Source organism: Camelina sativa, chromosome 4 (assembly GCF_030686135.1).
Source record: "Camelina sativa cultivar CO46 ecotype springtype chromosome 4, ASM3068613v1".
Classification (NCBI taxonomy): Eukaryota; Viridiplantae; Streptophyta; class Magnoliopsida; order Brassicales; family Brassicaceae; genus Camelina; species Camelina sativa.
The window spans coordinates 7,601,830-7,617,995 of record NC_141883.1 but is presented as its reverse complement, the minus strand read 5'-3'; the positions used below and the strand labels follow the sequence as shown (position 1 = coordinate 7,617,995).

At 33.6% G+C, this 16,166-nt stretch overlaps 2 protein-coding genes and 2 long non-coding RNA genes across 8 annotated transcripts; 3 read left to right on the top strand and 1 right to left on the bottom strand.

The window, feature by feature from the left end:
- Nucleotides 1-1,948: 1,948 nt before the first annotated feature.
- LOC147945567 (uncharacterized) lies at nt 1,949-3,282 on the bottom strand. Its single transcript, XR_015596645.1, has 2 exons — nt 2,454-3,282; nt 1,949-2,327 (listed from the first exon to the last, which is right to left on the bottom strand). It is a non-coding gene; the product is annotated as an uncharacterized LOC147945567 (long non-coding RNA).
- Nucleotides 2,833-8,255, top strand: LOC104780071 (ABC transporter B family member 15-like). Of its 2 annotated transcripts, none has more exons than XM_087510044.1 (7): nt 2,833-3,284; nt 3,551-3,605; nt 3,741-3,919; nt 4,005-4,462; nt 5,086-5,626; nt 5,711-6,604; nt 6,689-8,255. In XM_087510044.1, the coding sequence occupies exons 1-7, from the start codon at nt 3,051-3,053 to the stop codon at nt 6,863-6,865; spliced, it is 2,538 nt and encodes an 845-aa protein (XP_087366170.1). In that variant the 5' UTR covers nt 2,833-3,050; the 3' UTR covers nt 6,866-8,255. The 2 variants fall into 2 exon arrangements, with proteins under 2 accessions (XP_087366170.1, XP_087366169.1); XM_087510043.1 differs by having other exon boundaries at nt 3,143-3,284.
- A 1,984-nt stretch (nt 8,256-10,239) lies between these two features.
- On the top strand, nt 10,240-11,982 carry LOC147945566 (uncharacterized). Of its 4 annotated transcripts, none has more exons than XR_015596642.1 (4): nt 10,283-10,650; nt 10,814-10,910; nt 11,023-11,207; nt 11,676-11,982. It is a non-coding gene; the product is annotated as an uncharacterized LOC147945566 (long non-coding RNA). The 4 variants fall into 4 exon arrangements; XR_015596643.1 differs by having other exon boundaries at nt 10,382-10,650; nt 10,814-10,924; XR_015596641.1 differs by lacking the exon at nt 10,814-10,910 and having other exon boundaries at nt 10,240-10,650.
- Nucleotides 11,983-12,705: 723 nt separating this feature from the next.
- On the top strand, nt 12,706-14,098 carry LOC104780070 (putative galacturonosyltransferase-like 10). Its single transcript, XM_010504526.3, has one exon. The coding sequence runs from the start codon at nt 12,851-12,853 to the stop codon at nt 13,943-13,945; it is 1,095 nt and encodes a 364-aa protein (XP_010502828.1). The 5' UTR covers nt 12,706-12,850; the 3' UTR covers nt 13,946-14,098.
- Nucleotides 14,099-16,166: the final 2,068 nt, after the last annotated feature.

Below are 16,166 nucleotides of genomic sequence, written 5' to 3'. Positions count from 1 at the left end.
GAGGAAAAAAGTCCTTGTTATCACTTGGTAACTGGTAAAACGAGACTTCAGATGAGGGTTATGTCCAAATCTGGGACAAAACGACATATAAATAGATAAATGATGTCAAAAAATACTAGTAATAAATGAATATACAGAGTTCTGTTAAAAAAGGCTGCATGCAATGCACATGACCAGCATAGGGAATTGCTCGTAGGTTTAAATGTTGCAAGAAGATGAATGTGCGTATTAGATATATTAATAACTATTGTAGTAACTAGTAAGAATTATACCGACCTCACTTAAATCAAATATAAAAGAACATTGCGAGAGATTTTAGTGCAATGGTAGAAGCTAAATCTAATCGTAGAAGATATCATCACATCCAGAATCGAGTTTCGAATTTGTTTGTAAATTCAGTAAACAAAATTTTCAAGTTTTCAGAAGTAATATACATACAGGAGTTATAAAAAAAAATAAGTTTACGAATCCCAGTAAAGTGGATGATCCGCGCATTACACTAACACTCAATTATGAAATAAAATATACTATTTTTGTCCTGATAGTATATGATATTTTGACACTTTCACACATATTAAAAAATTTTTAATTTAATTTATAATTACTTTTTAGTAGAAAGATAAAATATAAACCATTAGATGAATGCCATGTGAAAAAAAGCACAAAGCAAAAATATTATTTTAGATTTTTTATTTACAATATCAATGTTTAAGGGATAAAAATATATTCTAAGACATCAATCTATTAGGGATAAAGAGAATAATTTTTTTACAAAAAAAAAAAATATTTCACTTATTAAATTTAGTCACTAACATGTTTATAATATTCATCAAGTCTATCGATCATATATTGACTGTATAAAATACTAACTTTTCCACAAAGAAATAAGAATTAAATATATATATATATACTAATTTACCTTTATCTAAAAATATTTAACTTTTTTTAACGTAAAACAATTAATTACGTTTGTCTCTTATATATGCTAATTTTACATTTTTTATGAGTTAATTTTATTTTGACATATATTTAAAAAAAATCTTTTGTATGGATATTAACTAATAATAATGAATAATGAAGTTCAAAATAAAAAAACAATAATTTATTTATCATTAATTTAATTAGATAAAATTTGCATTTACCATTTTAGTATATTTTCTCAAAAAAGTTATGTTTGATTAATTTAAAATTGACCAAAACATCCCGTATATATTAAATGAGAAGCACACTTGCATAATAAACTGACGTGTCATCGTTACATAGCTCAGGACACTTTTTATCTAACAACCCTCAAAATACCAATTTAATTACAGCTTTATGCCATTGTATTTTATATTAATCTTTATAATCTAAATCCCTAAAAATACCTGATCGGTTTAATAATATCACTTTTAAGGATATAATAAATCCTAAATTTAATACCTGATCGGGTTTAATAATAAAATTATTAGGGTCAAATTAATCATATATTTTATACCGCATATATAGCGGTTTGTTAACATAAAATCCATATATAATGATGTAAATTTTTTTAATAATATATTTTTTTGGGTCTAATGAATTATATATTACGAAATATTAAAATTTCAGCATAATGATTTTGTAAAAAAAACAAACAAGATCACAACACATTACATAACAGATTATTTGCCTGTTTTAATCAACTAAGGGTAAATAGAAAACTATTATTTAAAATTACTAGAATTTATAGTTCAGGATTTACTAGAATTTAGATCTCTATTAATATTAAAAATTTAATATTTAAACAAAAATATAACAATTATTCGTTTTTAGTTTTAGATAACAAAATAAAATAAGTATAAGGAAAAACAAATATTAATCACCTCAGTAATCTGTTTAATGCCCTATATTTTAGGAGCAAATAAATCTTACGAGGGAAATAAATTTAATATTTCCAAAACATATGGGAGGATTACTGCAATTATAGTTGGCGAATCAAACGAATATCCTTGATTATAGTTGTTTACAAGATTATCAATAATTATAGTTGTTTACAAGATATGACGTGTTATTATGATTAGCTCCTACAAAAGTGATTTCAGTTTCAACATGAATTTACCACATTGATAAATATAAAACAAAGATACTCTAACCCGAAAAAGAATCATATACACCACACAATCTTTGATTTACGTTAAAAAATTAGAATCGAATCAAATAATCCGAAATCAACTATAACACAAATATAGAAGGTCTTAATACATTTACAGAAACCATTCAACTTGATTTGCGTAATCATATCTCCCAAAAAAATCCAAAGCTGGTTCTCCCCGAAATGCGTTGAGGCGCAGCAGTTTACTGGACATCTAGGGATAAAACATTGTTTCGGTTCAGGCCGCGAGAGTCAAATACCTAATCATATTCTTTTTAATTTGCTTAATTGGAGGGGTTTTGAAAAAATTAAAAAATAAAATCCTAATAAAAATTATTACCTTTATATTTCGTTCTTCCAAAACCACCCGCTCACCACGCAAACAAAATCACAGTTTACAAACACTCTATCTTTTAATCTCTTATGACTTCTTTCAACAATGTTTGTGACTTGAAACCTTTCAAAAATATGTGAAAGATCAAGATGAAGATCATGTGACTGTGGAAACAATACTCAGCTACCATCATCCGACTGACAAAAAAAATCCAAAAAAATATAAAATGATTTTCAGTAGCATAATTCCTCAGTAGCATAATCCCGCGTGAGGCGCGGATCATCTACCTAGTGTAACATTATTAAGCAGACGAAGTTCCGAGAAGCCAACTGGATTCTCTCTCTCGGTTTCTATAAATAGCCGCTGGCTACCACATTCGATGGACGAGAAATGTGAACTAAAACATCACATATCAAAGTGACCCATAAAAAGCAAAAGGAAAAAAAAAAAAAAAAAGGTTTCCACTTATAATATTAATTACTGCACGAAAAGAGAACCTCTCCAAGAAAGAGAGAGAGAGAGCGTAACAAACTCTGTCGTTTCGTTAAGGTCAAGGTGTCGTTTCGTTATCTCTTTCTCTCTCTCTTTTGGTACTAAAGAAATATGGGTAAAGAAGAGAAAGAGAGTGGGAAGAATAAAATGAAGGGTTTGGGAAGCGTTAGATCGATATTCATGCACGCCGACCGTGTAGATTGGTTGCTGATGGGGTTAGGGTTCATCGGAGCCATCGGTGATGGTTTCACAACCCCACTTGTTCTTCTCATCACAAGCAAGCTCATGAACAACCTTGGCGGTTCATCTTTTAACACTGAAACCTTCATGCAAAGCATCTCCAAGGTACTATTTATTTTAGTTTTTTTTATATATCTTAATTATGATCACAATCTGTTCAAGTTACTTGGATGATTTATTTTCCAGAATCCGTTGACATATTGTCAGAAAATCAACAAAATTACAAACATATAATAAGTTGTTTGACTCCTCATATTCATTTTTTTAATTAGAGTTTAATCCATATATGACACATGCACTTTTATATATTCATGAGGATGAGGCAAGTGGAAAAAGGACTAATGATTTTATTGTTTTTGTGTAATCAACAGAACGCTGTAGCTTTGCTTTATGTAGCTTGTGGATCTTGGGTTGTGTGTTTCCTTGGTAAGCCTTTCTAATAATGTTACCTTTCCTTTTCTAATTATTAGTTGACTAACACCAATTTAAAATTAACGATTTTTTTAATTAAATTCGTGGATGGGATGAACTTTTTTTAATATTTTTTTTTAAAAAAAACAGAAGGATATTGTTGGACAAGAACAGGGGAGAGACAAACAGCAAGAATGAGAGAAAGGTACTTAAGAGCGGTGTTACGACAAGATGTCGGTTACTTTGATCTTCATGTCACAAGCACTTCTGATGTTATCACTAGTGTCTCTAGTGACAGTTTCCTCATCCAAGACGTCCTTAGTGAAAAGGTCGCTTATCATGATCATGATATATCTTTCATAATCCTTAGTATGATTTTCTTGTTTTTCTAAACCGGGTTTTGATTCGGTGTAGTTACCAAATTTTTTGATGAGCGCATCAATGTTCGTTGGAAGCTACGTAGTCGGCTTTGTCTTGCTATGGAAACTCGCCATAGTTGGCTTACCATTCATTGTCCTCTTAGTGATTCCTGGCCTTATGTACGGACGAGCCCTCATAAGCATTTCCACGAAGATACGTGAAGAGTATAATGAGGCTGGTTTTGTAGCTGAGCAGGCCATCTCTTCGGTGCGAACCGTCTATGCGTTTTCAGGAGAGAGGAAGACCATATCCAAATTCTCAACCGCGCTTCAAGGGTCGGTGAAGCTAGGGATTAGTCAAGGACTAGCAAAGGGGATCACCATTGGAAGCAATGGAATCACTTTCGCCATGTGGGGGTTCATGTCTTGGTATGGAAGCCGGATGGTCATGTACCATGGTGCTAAGGGTGGTACCGTCTTTGCAGTTGCTGCTGCTATTGCTATAGGTGGCGTGTAAGTATCTATCACTCAAAGATGACACCGTGCGAAAATAATTAAATACTTGTATTTTACAGTGACATGTGCAAAACGCCAAAAATAGTTAAAATATTTAGAAAATCTTCTATGAAAAAATTAAACTATTAAAATATTAGTATCATATACAAAATATTATAGAAATACTTTTTCCCAAAAGTAGAAAACAGTACTTTTGTGAATAGATTCAATCAATACTATATATATATATACTGGTTCTATTAGACCATCTGCATCCCATCAACGCTTATCGGTCGCTCAAAATAATATATCTTAATTATATATATATATATATATTATTTTTTATTATTAATAATCACTAAAAATTCTGAAAAACGTTTCTTGCATGATGGAGAAATGAAAAAATGGATATTTTGTGAAACATATTATATATTTTTATTTTCGTTTCAAACATTTTTATATTATTAAGTTATATATATATATATATATATATTCTCATATTTGGTGGGGTATTTTTTTGTAGAGTAGTAGTTAGGTAAAAAAGAAAATACATTAGTTTGTTTCTTGTAACAAAAGAAAGATAAATGATCTTTAGTTGATATCACACCCTATCATGATGTTGATATATGTTATTGCTTCAGATCACTTGGTGGTGGTTTATGTAACCTCAAATACTTCTTCGAGGCGTCTTCAGCTGGGGAACGAATCATGCAAGTGATAAACAGAGTTCCCAAGATTGATTCCGACAACCCTGATGGCCACAAGTTGGAGAATATTAGAGGAGAAGTCGAGTTCAAGAACGTAAAGTTTGTGTATCCATCGAGACTTGAAACATCGATATTTGACGATTTTTGTCTGAGAGTTCCTTCTGGCAAAACAGTGGCTTTGGTTGGAGGAAGCGGTTCAGGAAAATCAACCGTGATTTCGCTTTTGCAAAGGTTTTATGACCCGCTTGCTGGAGAGATTCTAATAGACGGTGTATCCATTGATAAGCTACAGGTGAAGTGGTTAAGGTCACAAATGGGTTTAGTTAGCCAAGAGCCAGCACTTTTCGCCACAACGATAAAGGAGAACATATTGTTTGGTAAAGAAGATGCATCCATGGATGATGTTGTGGAAGCTGCCAAAGCCTCTAATGCTCATAATTTCATTTCTCAGCTACCCCATGGCTACGAAACTCAGGTTAGATCCCAGTTCTGAAAAGACTTATCGATTACATAATTTTTTATCGGAGGTTTGAGTTAGTGTTTTTGTGTAAACAAATAGGTTGGGGAAAGAGGAGTGCAAATGTCAGGAGGACAAAAGCAGAGGATTGCAATCGCCCGCGCAATAATCAAATCGCCTATAATTCTTCTTCTAGACGAAGCAACAAGCGCATTGGACTCTGAATCCGAAAGAGTAGTTCAAGAAGCCTTAGAAAACGCCTCGATTGGTCGTACAACTATTCTTATCGCTCACCGTCTCTCTACAATCCGTAATGCTGATGTTATCTCGGTGGTTCAAAACGGCCAAGTAGTGGAGACAGGATCACATGATGAGCTAATGGAAAACGTAGATGGTCAATACGCTTCATTAGTTCGCTTACAACAGATCGAAAAGCAAGACTCAGATATGAACATCAACGTCAATGTACAAATGGGTCCAGTCCCGGATCCTAACAAAGATTTGAGAAGTAGTTCTAGAGTCTCAACTCTTAGCCGTTCAAGCTCTGCTAACTCGTTTACAGGTCCAAGCATTGTGAAGAATCTTTCCGAAGATACCAAGCCGAAATTACCGTCGTTTAAGAGACTATTGGCAATGAATTTACCGGAATGGAAACAAGCGTTGTATGGTTGCATAAGTGCAACCTTGTTTGAAGCCATACAGCCAGCGTACGCGTATTCTTTGGGGTCGATGGTGTCTGTTTATTTTCTTACCAGCCATGACGAGATCAAGGAGAAAACAAGGATCTATGCATTATCTTTTGTCGGCCTAGCCGTTCTTTCATTCTTGATCAATGTCAGCCAACACTACAACTTCGCATACATGGGTGAATATTTAACCAAACGTATCCGAGAACGGATGCTCTCTAAGGTGTTAACGTTTGAGGTCGGGTGGTTCGATAAAGATGAGAACTCAAGCGGCGCTATTTGCTCTAGACTCGCAAAAGATGCTAATGTGGTACGTAAGTACATAAAATTTCTTAACGAACAATGTTATAGCGTTTCTTGATATTTCTTATGTTTTTTTTGTTCTTTAATATAGGTGAGATCGTTGGTAGGTGATCGGATGGCATTAGTGGTACAAACCGTATCGGCTGTAACCATAGCTTTCACAATGGGCTTGGTCATAGCTTGGAGGTTAGCACTAGTGATGATCGCGGTGCAACCAGTGATTATTGTTTGCTTCTACACTCGCCGTGTTCTACTCAAAAGCATGTAAAAAAAAGCAATCAAGGCTCAAGACGAAAGTAGCAAACTAGCCGCTGAGGCTGTTTCCAACGTCCGAACCATCACAGCGTTTTCGTCACAAGAACGTATCATGAAAATGCTCGAAAAGGCCCAAGAAAGTCCACGGAGAGAAAGCATACGTCAGTCGTGGTTCGCAGGGTTTGGGCTTGCGATGTCTCAAAGCCTCACGTCGTGCACTTGGGCTTTGGATTTCTGGTACGGTGGTAGATTGATACAAGATGGGTACATCACGGCTAAAGCTTTGTTTGAAACGTTTATGATCTTGGTTAGTACTGGTCGTGTCATTGCTGATGCTGGAAGTATGACCACAGATCTAGCGAAAGGTTCAGACGCTGTCGGGTCTGTGTTCGCTGTGTTGGATCGTTACACATCTATTGACCCAGAGGATCAAGATGGATATGAGCCAGTAAGACTAACAGGTCGAGTTGAGTTTCTCAACGTGGATTTCTCTTACCCGACTAGACCGAATGTGACTATATTCAAGAACTTCTCCATTGAGATAGACGAGGGGAAGTCCACAGCGATCGTTGGTCCAAGCGGGTCGGGTAAATCAACTATTATCGGCTTGATCGAACGGTTCTATGACCCGTTAAAGGGTATTGTGAAAATCGATGGTCGTGATATAAGGTCGTATCAACTAAGATCACTTCGTCAACACATAGCTTTGGTTAGCCAAGAACCGACTTTGTTCGCTGGTACTATCCGAGAGAACATCATATACGGAAGAGCATCTGACAAGATCGATGAGTCTGAGATTATCGAAGCCGCGAAAGCAGCGAACGCTCATGATTTCATCACATCGTTAACGGACGGCTATGACACTTACTGTGGAGACAGAGGAGTACAATTGTCAGGTGGTCAAAAACAGAGGATTGCAATTGCTAGAGCGGTTCTAAAGAACCCATCAGTGTTGCTCCTAGACGAAGCAACAAGCGCTTTAGACAGTCAGTCAGAGAGGGTGGTGCAAGATGCGCTCGAGCGCGTGATGGTTGGGAGGACGAGTGTAGTGATCGCACATAGGCTGAGCACAATTCAGAACTGTGATGCAATCGCGGTTTTGGACAAAGGGAAACTTGTGGAACGTGGGACTCACTCTTCCTTGTTGTCGAAAGGTCCTACAGGTGTTTACTTCTCATTGGTCAGTCTTCAGACAACTTCTTGTTAACTTAAAAAATGTTGTTTCATTTCTAATGAAATTGACCACAACATTCTATTATTTGTAAGCAAATAAATTGTCCAAAAAGTCTTGTGTTTGAAGCAGGATACGATTTCAACACTAGAGCAAAGGAATGTTTAAAAAAAAAAAAAAGCTTGTAAATTAAACTGAAATAAAATAAACGTCTACACAATTTAGTCTCAAAGTTTTAAGATGAAGGTCTTCTTATCTTGCCAAAAAAAAAGCTCTTCTTATCTACAAGTTTTAATATATGAGATTACACATCTTCAAAAATTCGAATCATGATGTGAAATCACTGGAACATGGCATAAATCCACTTTAATTTTACTCCCAAGTTTTACTTTTTGGCTTTTTGTTTTTGGTAAGAACTCCCAAGTTTTACTCTTATTCAAGTGATGGGCTGCTCTAAGAGCATATCCATTGGACATAGTCAGAACAATAAAAAAAATAAAAAAATAAGAAAACGGTGGAGAGATAGAGAAAAAATGTATATGCCCAAAACTAGTAAGACACTAAATCTACACCTGTTTTCATTTTATTGGTTGCATAAATTAAAAAATAATTAAATAATCAAATTCAATTAAAATATTGTTAATTATTTTTTTTGACATCCGAATGACTATATAAACGATAATCATGCTCTAATATATGAATAAAAGTAAAAGATAAAAGAAAAGAATATGAGGAGTTCCAATGATTTGATATGTATCTTTTACATAAATTAACATATTCAAAGTGATGGGCTACTCTAATATAGTGATAACTTTCATGAGTAATATGAAGTTTGATATGGTTATCAAAAGAAAATGGTAATGAGCCGGTTTTGGGCCAAATTGGTGAAATTTATAATATTGATAACATTTCTTAAAAGGCCACGACTTGAGAACTATTAAAGTCTGATTTATATTTCACGGGATATGAGTACTAGACACTACTAGTTGTTAAACATTTTATAATTTTTTTTGACAATTATTTATATAACTAATGAAAAAAAAAACACATAACAAAGAGATATGAGACGATGAAAAGACCAAATCTTCCTACTAGAAAATATTCATAATATTTCTTTTGATAAAAATTAAATAGGCAACTTTGCAAAACATAAATTAACATTGTTATTATTAGTAAATAATATATAAACTAGATAACAAAGAAAAGTTATTATACAGAGATAATTTATAATCAAAAGTTTCACCAGCTTTGATATTATTGAAAGCAACTCGTACCAAAACGATTCTTATTTTTTTAAGTTGCTTCTAAAATGAGAAGTCGCTAGAACTGGTAATGTTAGGAACTTTTGTAATCAGGTAGACATAATTCCAAAGTGAGATATATACTCATTACAAAGAATAATGATATTGCCAGCCCACAGCCGCACATACAGCTGTATTCAAACATGACACTGTATTTTTGTTTCTTGTTTTCGAATGTAACTTTATTGAACAATTGGTAGAAAATGTGAACTTTTTTGAAAGAAAAATAAAATCAATTTCCTAAGAGAGCAGTTTTGCATGATTAAACATAAAACCGATAACGACTCTTCTGAAATATCTTCTATTTTCTATTCAAAATATTAGTTTTCATAACTTTTCAATATGGGTTATTTCTTTCGTTCATTTTTTCAGATCAAAATATATCTACAGAAATTGGTGACGTCTACCATTTAGACTTTTAATAGCCTCGAGAATTTGTCGTGTGGAACTTATCAATACTATAAATAGTAAAGAAAATCGGCTTATCCAGAGAGATTAATGTGTTAACTTTCAAAAAGTGAATACTAAAACATAAAATATTGGGGGTCTTGTCAAAAATTGCAACGGTTAGATTTGTTTGGCATGATACTACAATTAGTATATCACTGTTAGTACAGGAAAACTTAATAAACTCTACTTAGGGAAACAACAAATTCTAGTCATAGAAATCAGTGAAAACCTGCAAATAAAATCCATCTAAACGAGGAATACTCACATGCTTTGTAGTAGAACACAAACACTTTTTAATAATTTTTAACATAACAAGAGCATTGCATCCAATGAATGTGAGCTGACCATTTAAATATTAATTATTATCTTTTGGGCGTTAGTCAATAGTTACATATTATTAAAGAGGTTATATATAGTTTTTTTGTATATCGAAATAAGTAGAAAAGCACATGGAGCCATGTGTTCATTGGACCATTATCAACCCATATTCTAAAATTGCTGGATTCCTACAGCCTAAGAGCAAGTACAACGCTGGCATTTAAAGGGTTTTTAGGGTTACTTAAGAATAAAAATAAATCATAATACATGATAAATGTTAAAATCGATTCTTAATTAAGCATTTTTAGTATCGATTCTTATGTTATATGTGTCTGTCTCTGATTGGTTCGTGAATTTAACAAAAAGAAAAAAAAAACAACGACGGAAGTTTTTTTCTTTTTTCCTCTCTTCCTCTCTTTTTCATTTCACGAATCCAAAATCGGTGAAGTTTTCTCAAGTCGGAATCTGTTGAATTGAGAGAGGAGATGAGTCGGAAATGGTTGAATTTTCCTCAAGTCTCAATCTTCTAAACTCCTCGACGTTGTCTCTGATTTTGGGGTTAGTTGTTTCTCTCAATTGGCACAATTTTTTTTATCTCTTGCTCCCTCAGTTTGTTAATATGATTATCTTGATCTCGATCTGGTTAATTGATTTATAAAAGATTTTTTAAAAAAAAACATTACAATTTATGCTCTGTTTGTTGTGGTGTGTATGGGTTTAGGGTTTCGTGATTGATTGGGAGAACTTGGACTATGAGTTCGAGACTAGGCCTATCATGGACCCATTTTTCTATTGCTGCTTACAGTACCAATGATGAAGTATAACATGATAGGTCTAGTCTTTGGTTTGTTGATATACAATTGTATGCTTGTGGTCCTTTTTTTCTTTTTTCTTCTTCTTACTCTGTTTGCTCACAAATGGTTTGTGCAGGGGAGTCGGATTGAGTTTGTGGATCACGTTTCGGCGAGTTACAGGTGTTGCGCAGGTATCCTTTATTGGGCTAAGGATTTGGCATCATCCAATCCTGAGCCTAGACTTTATCAGACTAATGTTCGCCTCTGCGGACCAAACCTTTTGTGAGCTTTATATTTTCAGGCTCAAACCTACTGATGAAGGTATCTTCTTCAAACCAAATCCCTCTTTTTGCTCTCAACCCATTCATATACGAGTTGCAGTTTCTCGGGTATTTTAGTGTTGCTTCATGTTTTATGCTCTTCTTATTTGGCTGAGCATAGCATAAAACATAGTTTAATTTGATGGTTAACAAGTGGGGGATTCTGGATATTTTGCCTTTTAGTTGATTATTGGATAGTTGCCTCTAGTTGATGATGGACTCTAGGAATACTTCTTTCGCATATTGTTGTGCCTCATGTGTATGGCACATTCTGAAAATGCGAAAGTGATTGTGTTTGGATGTAAACTAGTGTGTGTGTGGTTATGATACATATATTGCTGCTGCTCAAGTGGATCCTCCTCCTCCTTAGTAAAGACACACGATCGGTGTTTATCTCTTTCCTCTCTCTTCTCTGTTTTTGTATTTCTGATGCTACATCTATTAATCCTTCTTGTCTCTGTTATTTCAGGTAAAGGGTGACAACCGAAGAGCTTGCTGTTACAAGAGGTTAAGGGTGACAACCAAAGATCAACCTCTCTATTGCAGATCGCTATTGCAGTTAATGAGTCTGGATTCTTCACGTTATTGCAGGCAGGATGATAATTAATCGTTTTTGTAATCTTTTTTTAATATGCTTTTATATCATGTAACTTTAAATTTTATGAAATGCAAAATTTTTTATGTTTTAAAAAATGTTTAAAAATTTAAACAAACCAAATTGTACTTAACAGATTATAAATTTGAAAAAAAAGAATTTAAATTTTAAGAACCTAAAATTAATATCTACCATTGGAGTATACTATTTTACAGTTTTTAAAAAAGTTTTTAACTTCGTTATTTCTAAATATTATAATTAAAAACATACTTAAGTATCTTTTTTTAGTAACTACCATTATACATGCTCTAACATGCTTTTCTTTGTATTTGTAACATTTATGTCGATGCGTGTAATGTATACGTTTCCATGCGTATTCATTTGATTAATTTATTATAAAAAATTAGTTAACCTTTCATATTTAATAAAAACTTTATGTCAATGTTGACTGAGTTCGTTAAACCTAACATTTATTTCTGTAAACAAAAATAGGTTAAACTTATATATCGTTTATTTAGTATCTTTGTCTCGGCTTAGCATGTAGTAATTGTCTTCAAGTTGAATATGAACCACAACTCGAAATTCACAAAAACTTTTGAGTAAATTTAGAAGAGATATATGCGAAATATGGAACTAGATAATATGTATCCTTTTAGTCTTTGCTACCATATACAATGAACAATAGTGTATTTCCCAATATATTTTTTATTGCCGCGTTTCAAATTAAATGTCCTAAATAAATACTATATAAATTGTTTTGAATTGACTGTGATAGAATAAAAATAGTAAATTTTTAGGGGTTTCTAGAAATAAAAAAATATCTAGGGACAAAAAAAAAAAAACAATGATGGTGACATAAAAGAAAACGAGTTTTAAAAGAGCGTATTTTGACCATCTTCTTTACAAAACCGCGTTTTCAGTTCTTGTCTTCGTCTTCGTCTTCTTCCTCGACCTTTCTCTCTTTCTTCAAATATTCCAGAAATGTTTTTCTAGACTAAACCTTAAAAAAGAGCTTTGCTTTTGAGAGATCTTAGGCATACTTCTCCCTGATGATGTCTAGTTCAAGATTAGTCTCTAGACTAATAATCTTCATTATAATCTCCACAGCTTTCTTCACCGTTGGATCGATTCGATTGCTTCCAGATTCGTTCGACGATGCATCTTCAGATTTCATGGAAGCTCCAGCATATCAAAACGGTCTCGAATGCTCTGTTTTAGCCAAAAACAGACTCTTGTTAGCTTGTGATCTATCAGCTGTTCATATAGCTATGACACTAGATCCAGCTTACTTGCGAGGCACGGTATCTGCAGTTCATTCTATTCTCAAACACACTTCTTGTCCTGAAAACATCTTCTTCCACTTCATTGCTTCGGGTTCAAGTCAGGGTTCGCTCGCTAAGACTCTCTCCTCTATTTTCCCTTCTTTGAGTTTCAAAGTCTACACTTTTGATGAAACCATGGTCAAGAATCTGATCTCTTTGTCTATAAGACAAGCTCTTGATAGTCCATTGAATTACGCAAGAAGTTACTTATCCGAGATCCTTTCTTCGTGCGTTAGCCGAGTGATCTACCTCGATTCAGATGTGATTGTAGTCGACGATATTCAGAAACTATGGATGATTACGTTATCCGGGTCAAGAACAATAGGTGCACCAGAGTATTGCCACGCAAATTTCACAAAGTACTTCACAGATCAGTTCTGGTCCGACCGGAAACTCTCGAGCGTCTTCGATTCGAAAACGCCTTGTTATTTCAACACGGGGGTGATGATTATCGATTTAGATAGATGGAGAGAAGGAGATTACACGAGAAAGATCGAAAACTGGATGAAGATTCAGAAAGAAGATAAGAGAATCTACGAATTGGGTTCGTTACCGCCTTTTCTACTTGTGTTTGGTGGTGAGATTGAAGCTATTGATCATCAATGGAACCAGCATGGTCTAGGTGGAGACAACGTTGTGAGTAGTTGTAGATCGTTACATCCTGGTCCGGTTAGTTTGATACATTGGAGTGGGAAAGGGAAGCCATGGGTTAGGCTTGATGATGGTAAGCCTTGTCCAATTGATTATCTTTGGGCTCCTTATGATCTTCACAAGTCACAGAGACAGTATCTTCAATACAATCAAGAGTTAGAGATTCTTTGATTTAATTATTTCATTTTTTTTTTTGGTATGGTAAATTTTGTCTACTCATTACATGGGTTCTATTTTTTTGCTTCTTTTGATGTACATAAAACTGAAAAACTTCGAAGATATTGATCTATATCGAAATACCAAATAATTATGATTTATGACCAAGGTCTGCTTTTGTTCGGCTTGTATATCATCCTTTGTCTTATGGGTTGCGAATAAATATTAGCTTATTTGCGTTCTATCATAGAAGTTTGATGTCAGATAACATATTAACAACATACCCATAGGCAGTGTTCAAGAAAGCGCTAGGCGGTATCTGGGCGGTGACCCAACGCCTAGCGCCTAGAACGCTTAGTCGGGGCCTAAACGGTTTTTAGGCGGTTTAGGCGTTTACAACATAAAACATTATATATATATATAATTATATTAAAATATATATTATAAAAATAAAAAATTTATAAATTATAAACAACGGTAAGAAAAATACATTTATTTAAGTTATATTAACAACATATAAATGTTTATAATTACGTATATAGATATAAAACATAATAATTTAATTATATGTAATTTAAAAATCAAAAATAAATATTAAAATAAAATGTATGTAATTTTAAGCGGGTTAGGCGGTCATCTAGGCGTCTGCTGAGCGCCTAGTGCCTAGACGGCGCCTAGGCGGCTGCCTAAACCGCTTTCTTGAACACTGCCCATAGGTAAGGAATTAGCAGAAAGATTTTGTGTCCATTGAACGAATAAGGTTTAGCAAACGTTACATACAGTTTTATTTATGTACAATGTTACTGTTGCAAAACACATTTTGAAAAATTGTTCTTTTTTTTTTTAACATCTTCACTCTTTATTAGTATGAAACCGATAATACAATTATATCAAAGAGCATACAAATTGAAGTAGAACAAAATAAACGAGAAAGTGAAAAAACAATTTTGAAAATTGTTTATGATTCATATATATGAATTTTAATAAATGGAGACTTTAAACGGGGGTTCTTCTTATTTTTAACAGGATTATTACAGAAAATGCTATTTTCAAAGGCAAATTTTACGAATATGCCATTTTAATTAAATTTGATGGATTTGTTATTTCTGAATACTAAAAATGTCCATATTTATGTTTTTTTTTTGCTAAAATACATATCTTATAACAAATAATAAACCCTAAGAACAAATACTAAACCCAAGTATAACAGGTTAAACCCATGTTTAATCATATTTTTGTAACCTAAAAAATTGTAAATCCATAATATTTTACAAAATGGCTAAATCCATAAATTTTTTCACGAAAAAATGGCAAATTCATAATTGATATATTTTTAACAGTCCTATAACATGCATTTTTTTCAGTACCATTTACTGTGAAACTCTATTATACTTTCCACAATATGCAATTGACAGTTTTGTATATATAAATAGACACATCGATGATGACGTACACGATAATTATGGAATAAATGGACACCCCACAATGAAAGAGACAGAGGTCAATTCTCACAAGATAATTTTATCGCCAGATGATATATGGACAAGCATACTTGTGATCAGAATTATCACTAAAGTGCATCAAAACTTTGAAATTAGTTTGTGAGCAATGGAAGTCTCTCCATTCGGAGGGAGAGACAACAAGAAATCATGGCTTACAAGTCGCTACGGGAAGCCACATTCTACAATCTCTAGGGTCTCTTACGTCTCTTCTTTTGTAGCCGACATGTCCAAAATCTGGAAGGAGAAACACAAACTTTTGCCTCGAAAACAAAAGATTAAACCGTTACAGTTATTGCTTATACCAATGTCTCATAAAATAAAATAAACAATATCTCTCCAATACTTTTGTATTGGGTCTAATTATCAAAATTCCGTCAGCTTGAACGGAAAAAAATATATTGGACCGCCCCAGATGAGTTTGGTGAGGATGATCTCATATGCCATGTAATCGACTCGGGTTCTGATCAATACAACGTTATACCTTTCCTGAACTCGAACCCGAACTATTTGAGCTTTTCGATAGAGCTTGTACAATTTCATAAGGAATTTTCATGTATATGAACAATATCTCCAAAGAGTTAATTAGAAGATTTTCTTGAAGAGAATAAGTTATATGTATGGAAGCTAAAGAGCTACATGATTGATTCCGGAGATTGGCAACTATTCGCTAGAGTGAGCTTATACCTCATATTCGAGATTGTTTTGACTTCCCACTAAAGTATAGAACACCATTA